This window comes from Pyrus communis, chromosome 17 (genome assembly GCF_041283825.1).
Source record: "Pyrus communis isolate YQ-2024b chromosome 17, ASM4128382v1, whole genome shotgun sequence".
NCBI lineage: Eukaryota > Viridiplantae > Streptophyta > Magnoliopsida > Rosales > Rosaceae > Pyrus > Pyrus communis.
In genome coordinates, this window is record NC_142581.1 from 6,353,794 (window position 1) to 6,365,760 (window position 11,967).

Here is an 11,967-nt window from a genome sequence, read left to right on the forward strand (position 1 = left end):
ACACTTCACCCGACGTCTCCTTCTTCGCCTCATCGACCGCAGCTTCCTTAGACTTCAGATTTGAAGATTGAAACCCATTTTCAACCAACTCCCATAAACCATGAGATTTCAGAATGGTTTTCATTCGAATACTCTAGAACTCATAATTTTCTCCATTGAAAACTAGAGCTCTAAGCTCGACAGTGCCGGAGCCAGCCATATTAGACTTGGATTCGAGAAATCGTAAATTTCCAGATTCGATTTGAGCTCAAAGATGTAGCTCAATTGCACTCACAGATTTCACGCCTAGATTAGACGATGAAACCTGGCTCTGACACCATGTTAGTGTTTGTGTGTTTTTGATATGTATTCAATAGAGGACCTCTACTAGGAACCAGAAAATGGTTGAGAGGAAGATGATGGAATATGTTTCATTAATTTCTCTGTTTCTGCACGCATACATTTGTTACCGTTATACATGGAATGAAGGGAGATCCTTCACTCTCCAACACACACTACAATCTCAACCATTCATTGGTATCATCATATGAGATGATGCCACTTGTCTTATTCTATTACTTAAGCTAGATACATCATTGAGCAGCCATGTGGACTATGATCCAATGGCTCACATTCAAACTGAAATATAAAGCATGTAAATTGATCTTTGCCGCCAATCTTCAGCTGAAGGGTTACACTCCAACATGTTGTTCTTAAGGTTTAGGATTTGCGAAGTTCTTCGCTAAATTCTTTGGCTAAATATCTAGCATATAGTCAGTTACCATACTAATTTGATCCAATGAAGAAACAGAAATGAATAATTTGTGTAAATTAACTAAATGGTGACTCAAAAGAATCATTATTGAAAACATGGTTGAGTTCAGAATATATATGCAATGAAAGAAAATTCATAGAAAAAAAGTGGGGTTTATTGTTCTATGAATCACGGTCATCTCAGTACTAGGAACGTGATGCGAGCATGGATGCAGGTGGACTATTTTAGCCAATAAGGCCTTGCCTTGCAGCTGAAGAAGAGAGAGTTTTTCTGCTGATATATGCCTCAGAAGCTCCTTGTCACAAGTGGATCGTAATCATATTCTTCGCCAGCCTTAATAAATCTTCCTTTGACGCGTTTTCTAGTATCAGCTCTGGCCTTCCTAGAGGTATATCTTATTTGTTTACCAAACCTACACATCAAAAACACGAAAAACTATGTAAGTAAATGTAAAGCCAGTATGCCTTAATTAGTATATCTGCCATTCTAATATGCACAGATACAGATTATACATAGGTTAGACACGTACGTGCGAGTTTTCTTTTTCTCCTTGTATCTCATCTTTGCTTTGTCCCTTGCTTGTGGACTGCTAGCCTCCAAAGTTGACTCCCAAGGCTCTCCGGCCAGAAAGACTGGTGACAATCCACGATCTTGGTAATCAGGATTGCTTTCCCTGCTGATGCTGGACAGTGAAAGTGACATGCTCGGATGAACTTGTTGCGTGGTAGGAAATCCAAGGTTGATGCTTCTGCTACAAGTAGGATTCATGAGTAAGCAGTTTGCACTACCATTCATGCCTGGCCTCACAGTATCTGATCCACAAGAGGATCGAAAAGCCACACAGTCTCGTTGGCCTGATGATGATGCCTATGGAAAACAAGAGTCATGCGCATTGTGAATAAATCCGGTCGAGTCAGAATGCAACCGGATATACAACGAAAGGAAAAGAATTCTGGTTCAGTCATTTTTATCAAACTTTTAGCTCACAGAATCATTCCTTGAACTTCAAAGCATAGAAATAATTATTTCTTGCAGTCAATCATAAAAAAATTGTTAATATGGTAACTAGCAGCTCCTAACCTACCAATAAAAAGGCTAGCTGCACCAAGTAATGTGTAGAAATGGATTGCTAATAGCAGCAATTTGATTGTCACAGAGACAAGGAAAATTACTATATATCCTGTGCCAGCAGAATCATTTCATTCCATTTCTAATATATCATTAACTGATGTAAAATTGACTATTACTATTTGGTATCAATCTCTTTTGTTGAATCGATCAAAATCAACTATCGACAACATATTAATATTGATAACATAGTGATCATATATTAATGACGTAGAGATAAGACGTATTGAAAAATTGACCATGTCAGCAATTGTGGTTTGAAAAACGACAATTTTGACCAATTTCTGTAATTAATCATTATCTATTTAATTCAAATCTCAAATCAGAGTAATCATAGAATAAAAGAAAGATACTTTCATGAGAAAATATGAAATGAAATTGGAGTATGCGAGGACCTGTGCAGCATTCTCGTTAGGACCATTAGACTCAGTGACTGGTATGTTTTTCTCCATTAACAGGCAATCCATTTCTCCATCCTCAAACCGGTATCTGGAAGGAACTCGTGGACAGAATATCCCATCAGGATTTTCGAAGTTCATTGGAACATCATCAATGTTGAGGCCATCACATAGAACATTGCCATCCTGAATTGCAAGATCTTTGAAATTGTTATATCCCTGAAGCACATGAAGTGGTATAGCAATGCATTAATTAATCAAGTTTAATTCATAAGGGGTATATTAGATAGCACATAATGATGAAGAAAACTAGTTTAATGTGCCTCTATATGATTTTTGCAGCTTTAATTATTAATTAAGTCCTTTTGAGGCCCTCCTAAAGCAAAGTTCATTAGTCCTTGCTGCCACAAAATTTACTTGCATTATTCATCATCATCACCCAAAACCTTACTTTCTGAAAGATGTATATATCTAAAGGAAAACTAATGAAAATGACTTGAAAACTTTGAGTTTTAACGATAAGGACAAATTAAAGGGTAAAGTAAATAGTATCAGGATTGACCTTTTAGAGTAAAAATATGGTTTTTCGTTAAAATGAACAGTACTAGAAGCTTTTCGTTAAAGTTCCTTATATCTAATCCCTTCTTATGAGGATTTTTTTTATAAAGAATAAAATAAAATTATTATTTGCATCGCACTATTGAGGTCGCGCAACAATGTGCTTCAATAATCCGAACCATCTAATTTGAGATCATGCTTGCAAAAAATCGACAAAAGTCGAAAAATTGTTTGACTAATATGAACATTTATGTGTTTATGGGAAACACTATGTTTGTCAATTTATTTGGTCATAATTGGAAGACTAAATAGTTTCCGATTTAATTGAATTCTTGTAAGGATGATCCATGAAAAAGGACCTAAGAAATAAACGGCTCGGATCATTGAATCGCATTCAAGATTGAAGTGAAAAACTGTCTAATTCTTAATACGATCCAATCATCCAAACCATCTTAAGAAGGATACCACAAATATGTCAATCTATAGTTGCATTAAAATACCATAAGTACAGAATGTTACCTTTGGCAGGCTAGACTCCTGAGGCAAGAAAGGTGTTTGATCTTTACCGTGAGGCATGCAAATCGGATTCGATGGAATCAAAGTAGAACTACTAGCTAACCAAGGATCAAACTCGCGGCCACAAGACTGATTTAATGATGATCCTCCATTCAAATTGCCAGCAGTCACAACCAACCCAAATGGTCTTTCATTACTATCTCTACCTTCCAAACCATTATTACTAATGCAAGTCTGATCCTGATTTATTGCCACTACAGCTGATCCAAGTGACTGATCCCAGTTACTACTTTCAAAATTACCACCTGAAGAAGAAGATCCTTCAAGAACCGAAGACCAAATTCTCGAAAACTGAGACAAACTAGGGCAACCCGTGTAGCAAGTCAATGCATGAGTCCTATGTCCCCCCATCCCACCTACTGCTGAAGCAGTAGTAGTTCCATTAATACTATTATTGTTATGATTCCAGTGATCACAGCTTTGACATAATGACATCTTCTCATCTATACATCGTATAATAGCGGGCTGAGCATTGCACTTGTCGCATAGAAGGGAACGAGGGTGCCTGCGTGATAAACCGTTCGCTGAGTGCACACATCCATCACAGTGAAAGCAAAGGCGAGCCATATCCGATCTACAGTAGACAACTGCCCTTTCCACCCCACAGAACACACATAGAGGCTCCATCTTCTTCCTTTTTTTTTTTTTTTTTTTTTTTTTTGAGTGGATATAAAAATATATGAACTGAATATGTTTAAAGATGAATAGCTCTCTTCTTCTCTAATTAACCTACTAATTAATTAATACTCTTATTACTGTTATTGCTTATTCCTCCTAGCTATAATCTATGACTGGAAATCGTAGTTCATTGCGGGAATCCGTAGCGTTTTATGGTTTCAAGCTCCAACCACAAAAAAAGCTTTCTCTTATCCTTCATCATTTCAAACAAACAAAAAAAAAAAAAAAAAAAAAAAAAAAAAAACATATCAGCAACACAACATTAATTACAAAAATCGCAGATCAAGAAATACAAATATCTAACCAGCTGGAACCTCAGTAATATGCTCCTAAACAACAGTAGTGTATAGTTACAAACTGATAGTGATGAGAACTTAATTCTATTTTCATTTTACTTGGAAAAAATTGCGTAAAATATATTTTATATATTTATACATATATATAACATAACTGGAACAACTATTAGAGTGATTGCAAGCGCTCACCGGCCGGAAATGGAGCGAATTCCTGCCGAAACCATCAAAACAATATCAGTCAGGATCAACAAACATGCATTCCATCGATGAGCGCATCAAATTCAAGATTTGTTGATTATTAAAAATGAATTTTTTTAATCGAAAACAAGAAGTGTCGACGGTCAGAAGGTGCGTAGTAGTAGTAGCAATAAGAACTCAAAACCTTGACTTTGACGCAGTTCATCAGCTGAGTAAGGAAAAGGTATCTAGGGTTTCTTTAGGGTTTGTTATCTATTCACATTTGTCCTATGGTTTCTTGTGGTTGACACGTAGCAAGATGTGAGCCTGGGGGATAAATAAGTCGAAAAGGGAGGTGGGTCAGTGATAAAACTCAATAACAAGCTGATCGACAAGTCAGCGTAGCTCCGGACTAATCACGGTTGAGATGTGGGAGAAATTTTTAGTGGTGATAAATTTTATTGTTCAAGTTATTAATTTTTTAGCACACATATTTCATCATTTATATAATGATACGTGATATATCATCCCGTGTACTGATCACATTGAAAAACCTCTCGAGATGTGGGGATTTAGGAGAAACCTTCGGATTTCATGTTGTGAGAAGTTATTGAGATTGAGGTTTGTTTTCAGGGTTGTATTGTTTTCAATTTGGAGGGTATTAGAGTCTATTCAAATGTGATTTTGGCCATATTTGAAGATTTTTATAAAAATTGGAAAAACGTGAAAGTCATGGTACTACGCTAAAGGCCACAACTTAATTTTCAACCTTGGCAAACATATCCGCAACCTTGGCTCCGTGCCACTAGAAGGTTCTGATCATTACATTACACATAGATTAAAACCATATTCAATTAGACTTGGAAGCATCTTTAAGTGAAATGTCAAATGTATGATCTTGAAGTTTTATTTAACGGCCGCATAAGGATCTCAAATTTGACATTTCTTTAGATCAATATGCTAATCATACACTAGAACTCAAAAGTACAAATTCATAATCCTTGAAAGAAACAAATTGAAGTGAGAAACACAGTTAATAAGGAGATTGAACACCCACCCATTTATTCGATTTCTGTCAATTAATCTCAACGATTGGCCTTAGGACCCAACAAGCTCTTGCTCCACGTTGGGTTATATGGGAACCTTTTGGAGAGTCCTCTGTGAAACTCAACGATGACAGCTTGGTTGAAGCTTCGATCACTAGTACTGCTGCTCTGGATGTCGCAGTTCATAACTCTGCTGCTTGCTGTTGCTTGCAGGTGAGAGATTAATTATCGAAGCCAAAAAGACCTTAAGGTAAGGCCTATCTTACCTCTTGGAAACACCGGTTGTGTTTTTGTGCATTCAGATCGAGGGCTAGGGTTACTGATCTAATTGGGTGTGTGTGTGAGTAATTAATTAGTAAATCAAATTCTGCGTCTGGGTTGGTTGGGACTTACGAGGCTCCCCGCAGTTTTCGTTGTATTATATTCACACGAACAAACATAATTATGGAGTATTGATAATTATGTGAAGAAAAAAAAATTGATGAACAATTATGTGACATTTAACTTTATATGAATATTCTTGTTCCAAAAAAAAAAAAAAGTTTTTGAATATTCTAATCTATAAGGTTGTGGATGTGGCTGTGACATGTGTTGGAATCTTCTGGAATCTCAAACTCATGGTGAAATATTACGTTATTTGTGGTCTCGGCTCGTAGAGAATTTTGGGGCATATCTTTAGGTGTTACTAGTAGGACTGCCCGCGCTTTGCTGCGGGTTTTCAAATCATGAATAATATTCATAGAAAATTTAACTGAAAATGCAATAGCGATATAATCACATTCTTAAATGTAACAATTTAGAGAACACATGTTTTACATGAGTAATGCTCACAAAATCACACATTTACACAATTATCTCCAAATGAAAGAAAAAGCAAGAGATATGTGAATTGATCCATAAAATACGTAGTTTAATTTACATCGCTACTCATTAAGTCGACATCAAATAGAAGCTTCACATCACAATAATTAACCACAATCCTCTGTTTTTGTAAGTGCAAAATGAAAAACGGAATCAAATATTAAACCCAATATCTTCACAGCACAATGTTCAACCCAAAATCTTCACATTAGCTCAAGAACTATATTGTTTCCAGAGCTTTCCAATTTCCCAGCACGGAACGACAAACATAAAAGCATTAAAATAGCTCTAAATTAAAACAATAGGATGAACTACAAAACGATAGAGGAAAGATTAAGAGCTTACCCTCACAAAATCAAAGCTCACCAAAATGCTTACCCTAACCAGAGAATCGTAGAGAATAAATCTGCATCAACATGTAAATCATAGAAAAAAAAATTAAAATTTATAAATACCATCATTTCACTACTAATTTGAATAAATCCAGAAACAATACATTGGAATAATCTTTTAGGTCTTCCAATATTAATAGGTTAGAAATTCAGAAGATAAAACACCACAATTCATTAAATTCAAAGTTGAACAATTCATTAAATTCAGAGCTTACCCACTGCAACATCAAATGATAGAAGCAAGACTTGTGTTAAAAGTCATGTGATGTGTGCATTTACAGACACCAAGGTTTTACATGCCCAAGAAAGGGAATCACTCCATTAAAAAGAGAGGAACTACTGATACTGCAGGTACATTAACCAGACGACTAATTTTAAATGACAGCATATGCTCGAGTAAGCGAAAGACTAAAAGACGAAAAGAAGAGGGTTATATACGCGTTTCAATGTCATTGTCAGGGGCCTCTTAAACCTGGTTCCAGAATGAGGATAGTCCAACACTCTCGTAGTGACTAATACTTATTGTGACCTTCACTCAGTTTGTGAATTAGAAGCTTGAAATACACCAAAAATTATATTAATAGCCATTCCCCTAATTTTAACTACTAACAACGTAAAGAATTGAAAATTACAATTAAGACCAATGTTTTCCCCCTATTTTTTCATTGCCATAAAAGGCAGAAAAACAAAGGCTTCTAAAACTCAAACCAACCGTCTCATTTCTTCCCAAAAATAAACACATTTTAATCCAACATTCATAAATGCGTGGTCAAACAGGGGAGAAGATAATGTTAATTTGGGCTTCAAATTTACAAACATAACTGTTTACAATAAGCATATATAACATGATTTGGTCTGCAGTGCTTTCACCAATAGTTATAAAAAACAAAGATTCTAAAGATATGCATGCAATAGAATGACTATTACCTCCAAGTAAGCAATTGCATGGTTGCAATCTAAGTTGCACACATCATGTTCAATCTGATAGCTTCAGTATAGCACTTGACAACATTATTTCAGGCTTTTCCTTAAATGAAGTATTTCCCTGGGAAAAGATTAGCAAACATAGAAATTGAAACAATACACATAAGTACATTGGTATCCCAGTTCTTTGCTAATAGAAAATGAAATTAAGGGGATGGAGAGACCTAATTTCAACTTTTTGAAGGAGAACACCACACTTCATTCATATCAAAGAACAGCATGATTCCAATTTCAATTTTGAACATAATAAATCACATAGCATTCATATATTACTTCAACTTCTTTCAAATTTACTTTTGTATTTAAAGATTGTATATTTTAATGAGTCTAAATTGACTAGATATAAATTATACCTTTTTATATTTAAATAATAATGTACATTGTATAATTACAGTTATAGTCCATGAATACAATTAGAGGCCTTTGAATTTCTTTGCAAGAGAAGATTTACACGGAAAAGCAACTGCAAATATACAGAAGGAGGGAATTTGAGTTTTGTAGTCCATCTACTCAGCAATTTCTTAATATAGATACAACTGAGCAGTGGGAGAGCTTTAGCTAATACTATTCAATTCCACAGGTAATTATAAAAAAACAATCACATAATTTCTCACAATAAAAATCAATGTGACTAAAAACAAATGATATGTATCAACTTTGATGATTTCCCTTATTTTCCCTCTCCTTCCCAGCAACCAAACAGGGGCAAAAATTACCAAAAACTGAAAAGATTGAAGTACCTGAGCAAGTTGGAATGCCTGGGTTGCCATATACACTTGGTGTAAAAAAAATAAGGGTGGGCATTTTCAGAGCACCTAAACCCTTCATCCACAAACGTATGTAAAAAATCATACAAAATAATATTTTGAATGCATTAATCCGTAGAAACAAATAAGCTAAAATCAAACTTCTCTATCAGAAAGTAAAGACACGATCCAAAAATCCATTAACATAAAAAAGATGTCAATGTCCATTAGCAGCAAGTTTCTCACCTGGAAGACAAATATCTTTTTCATACCTTGAACTGATAGAAGACCTTTCATACGATATATGTCCTCACTTCGTTTCAACAACAGTGTACCAAGCCATATGTTAGCCTGAAAAAATAAAAACGAAATCAGTAGTCTTTGTCAGGTTTTCTTTCATACATGCCTGGACAAAGACTCTGGATGCAACTGGCCCTCAAATGTGTACTTGTCTCATTCAAAGGCAACAGGTCCACATGGAAGACACAGAAGAAATTATCAAATATATTGCAAAATACGACAAAACAGAGATCCTACCTTTTCAAGTTCTAAGTTCCCTTCACAAACTATGCTGACAGAAGAAACACCAGGATCATGAACATGATCATGGGTGTGGTGATCCTCATGATGGTCTGCACATCAGTTTCAAATGTGTGAATATCAGTTCATAAATCAAATCACAATTATAGTGGAAGATCAGAACTCTTAAAGCAAATCAAAATATTATCCAATCAAAAACCAAACTAAAGCAAAATTATGAGTAACCATGACAAAAAGCAAATAAATAAAAACCTAATTATCCCCAACTTCGAATATGTAGTTATCTATTATCCATTCCAAGAAATGTGAAATGCATAACAGAAAACGTAAGACAACTGGAGTAGGAGGGGAAAGACTGAGCTGCTGAGCGCAGGTAGTACAATAAAATCTTATCCTTTACACTTCGGTAATTAGTACCTTTCCTACAGAAATAAATTCAACAACAAATGGTAAATAAAATCAATAAAATAACATTGTGATTGCATTAATCCGAAAAAAAAAATGCTAAAATTCATAGTTGGGGTGCAAAGAAATTAATTTTCAGCAATCCAGGGTCACAGATCCGAGGCATTCAAGCACACAACAGAGAAGAGAGTATATTTTTTAAGGCACAAACCGAGTCTTTACCTTTGCTTCTTGTGTATCTGGGAACTGGATCAATGTTTTGCTCTAAAACTGGAGGATCGAACATGGATCTGCGAGTTTGAGCGAAATATCATCGATGGGTTGACGATCCTAGAGCCCTAGCATGGAAATATCATCCTTGGGTTGTTGGGATCTAGACTGCAATGAATATGAGCTACGCAACCATAAAAACCAACCTTTTAATTAATTTATAAATAAAAAAAACTCAAATCATGCTTCTACAGAGCAAAAACACAAAATTTATAAATTCCAAAAAACGAACTTTCATTATCAAACTTATGGAAACACGATAGGGTTTGGGAAAGAACGATTCTTGCTATCAAATTTCTGTAATGTTAGGGTTTGGGTCGGAGCTAGGATTACCTGATAATGCCAAAGTCTTCGCCGGGAGGAAGACGGATGGAATCGAGGTCGAGCTGCTAAAATGGAGGCCGTGGTTGAGAGAAATTGGTTGAGGTACGGCTAGAGTTGAGAGAAATTGAGTGGCTAGGGTTTTCTTTTAGAAAAGAAGAACGGGGGTGAGTAGCGCTGGGGCTAGAGGTTAAGAGAAATGAAGAGAGAGGAAGAAGAAGTCGAAGAAACCCTACGGACAAAATTACCCTGCTAAGTTCTAATAATTACCCTTCCAACACAGCCCAAATCTGATGGGTTTATTGTAAATAAGGTGAAATGAAGGGGTAATCCGTCCTAAACCCTATTGACAAAATTACCCTTCTCAGTTCAAATAAATACCCTTCAAACCCAGCCCAAATCTCATGGTTTTATTGTAAATAAGATGAAATCAAGAGGCAAACAATTGACTGTAGCGGAATGAACAGTCAATTGCTCCTCAATTTTAGAATAGATAATTTGTGCATTTTATAGATCATTTTTAAATAAAAAAAATCATTTATTTATATTTATTATTGTTTTATTAATCACTGAAAATTTGATGTGTATTTGGCATCTCATATGTAGGACAGAGATGCTCTAACAAAATACTTAATTAACCATCTTGTCTAACCCCTATTTTTTACTTACTAACCAGTAACCACTAACTTTCTCCTTACGTGTTCATGTGGTACTATTATTAAAGTTTACTTTTGTGTGTTTGAATGAGGGATTTTCAAAATAATAAGGGATTTAGGCTACATTATTAAGAAATGCATTATATTACTAGTGTAGTCTAAATTCTTGTACTTAATTTGCTCATCCAAATCCAGTGGTAATGATGAATTGTGTTTCTGGGTATAGCTGTGAGGTTGCATGGAACGATCTACGGTCATATAAGAGTGTTGCTACTTAGATATTCTTGCATTTACTCACCAATTATCACCACTCTAATTCATTAGGATCTCACATATACATAGCTTTTTAGGAGAGGGACTTCCATGACACGGGTATATAAACCATCATCGTAGCGTCCTGTGCAATGAAATGAATACGTGTGTAAATTTTTGTTCACATGCTCTTATTTTATTAGCATGAGATGTTACATGATGGTGTACTAGTGTCATATATATAAGTTATTCTCATCAATTACAAATATGTGATCAGCTAGCAAGGTGTTCGCCAAATGTCTTAGAAATACATTATTCCTTGTGTAAATAACATAACATTCGTGTAAATATCAGTTTATAATTAATGATGATATTACTTAAATTTTACAAATAAAACCTTCCTACCATAGGCACCACCATACATGGAACTTCCACAAATTCATCTTCTTCTTTATTCATGCACCACACTCAATAAATGATAATAATAAAATTATTCAAGACCTTGACCAAGGAAAAAAAAGTAAGACGATGAAGATTTATTTTTAATTTCAGAAGTTGTTGATCATAGATAGGATGGTGGCTGTAATTCTGGAATATAATAACGAGTATCTTCAACAAAATCATCAAGCTGATCGGGGCTGGCTGCTGGATGATCGGAGTTATCCGTGCGTGCCGGAGCATCGGAGTTATAATCCCTTCCTCCCCGCCTCCCCCATTGCTTTCCGTTGCATGGAGAGTCTCTGCCGATGACACAAGGCCCATAGTGAGCCTCCTCAGCACGAACTGCTACAGCAGCCAGAAAAACCACAACCAAAATTGTCAACAACTTCCACATTTTTGCTTGCTTGTTGGAGTAGCGGTGGGAGTCTTGGGGACATGTGGAGTCAACTTATATATATAGCTACGTACCACTGAAATTCGACTAGTAA

At 35.5% G+C, this 11,967-nt stretch overlaps 2 protein-coding genes across 13 annotated transcripts; both read right to left on the bottom strand.

Moving 5' to 3' along the window:
* Nucleotides 1–822: 822 nt before the first annotated feature.
* On the bottom strand, nt 823–4,041 carry LOC137749380 (putative zinc finger protein CONSTANS-LIKE 11). Its single transcript, XM_068489474.2, has 4 exons — nt 3,358–4,041; nt 2,278–2,499; nt 1,284–1,621; nt 823–1,166 (listed from the first exon to the last, which is right to left on the bottom strand). Exons 1-4 carry the CDS (start codon nt 4,039–4,041, stop codon nt 1,040–1,042), a joined length of 1,371 nt encoding a protein of 456 aa, XP_068345575.2. The 3' UTR covers nt 823–1,039.
* A 2,244-nt stretch (nt 4,042–6,285) lies between these two features.
* LOC137708518 (uncharacterized) lies at nt 6,286–10,359 on the bottom strand. 12 transcript variants are annotated; one of them, XM_088689810.1, is made up of 8 exons: nt 10,143–10,359; nt 9,762–9,933; nt 9,132–9,226; nt 8,841–8,945; nt 8,589–8,670; nt 7,792–7,909; nt 6,818–6,878; nt 6,286–6,319 (listed from the first exon to the last, which is right to left on the bottom strand). In XM_088689810.1, exons 2-6 carry the CDS (start codon nt 9,823–9,825, stop codon nt 7,893–7,895), a joined length of 363 nt encoding a protein of 120 aa, XP_088545936.1. In that variant the 5' UTR covers nt 9,826–9,933; nt 10,143–10,359; the 3' UTR covers nt 6,286–6,319; nt 6,818–6,878; nt 7,792–7,892. The 12 variants fall into 12 exon arrangements, with proteins under 12 accessions (XP_088545936.1, XP_088545943.1, XP_088545934.1 ...); XM_088689808.1 differs by lacking the exon at nt 6,286–6,319 and adding an exon at nt 6,474–6,709; XM_088689817.1 differs by lacking the exon at nt 8,589–8,670.
* Between the last annotated feature and the right edge of the window lie 1,608 nt (nt 10,360–11,967).

Coding starts and splice junctions, on each gene's coding strand:
- LOC137749380 (XM_068489474.2), bottom strand. CDS start 4,041: ATGGAGCCTCTATGTGTGTTCTGTGGGGTGGAAAGGGCAGTTGTCTAC. Junction 1,622..2,277: donor CTAACGAGAATGCTGCACAG/GTCCTCGCATAC, acceptor TGTTTTCCATAG/GCATCATCATCAGGCCAACG. Junction 1,167..1,283: donor GAGAAAAAGAAAACTCGCAC/GTACGTGTCTAA, acceptor TTTGATGTGTAG/GTTTGGTAAACAAATAAGAT.
- LOC137708518 (XM_088689810.1), bottom strand. CDS start 9,825: ATGTTCGATCCTCCAGTTTTAGAGCAAAACATTGATCCAGTTCCCAGA. Junction 9,227..9,761: donor CAGATACACAAGAAGCAAAG/GTAAAGACTCGG, acceptor ACTGATGTGCAG/ACCATCATGAGGATCACCAC. Junction 8,946..9,131: donor GGAACTTAGAACTTGAAAAG/GTAGGATCTCTG, acceptor TTATTTTTTCAG/GCTAACATATGGCTTGGTAC.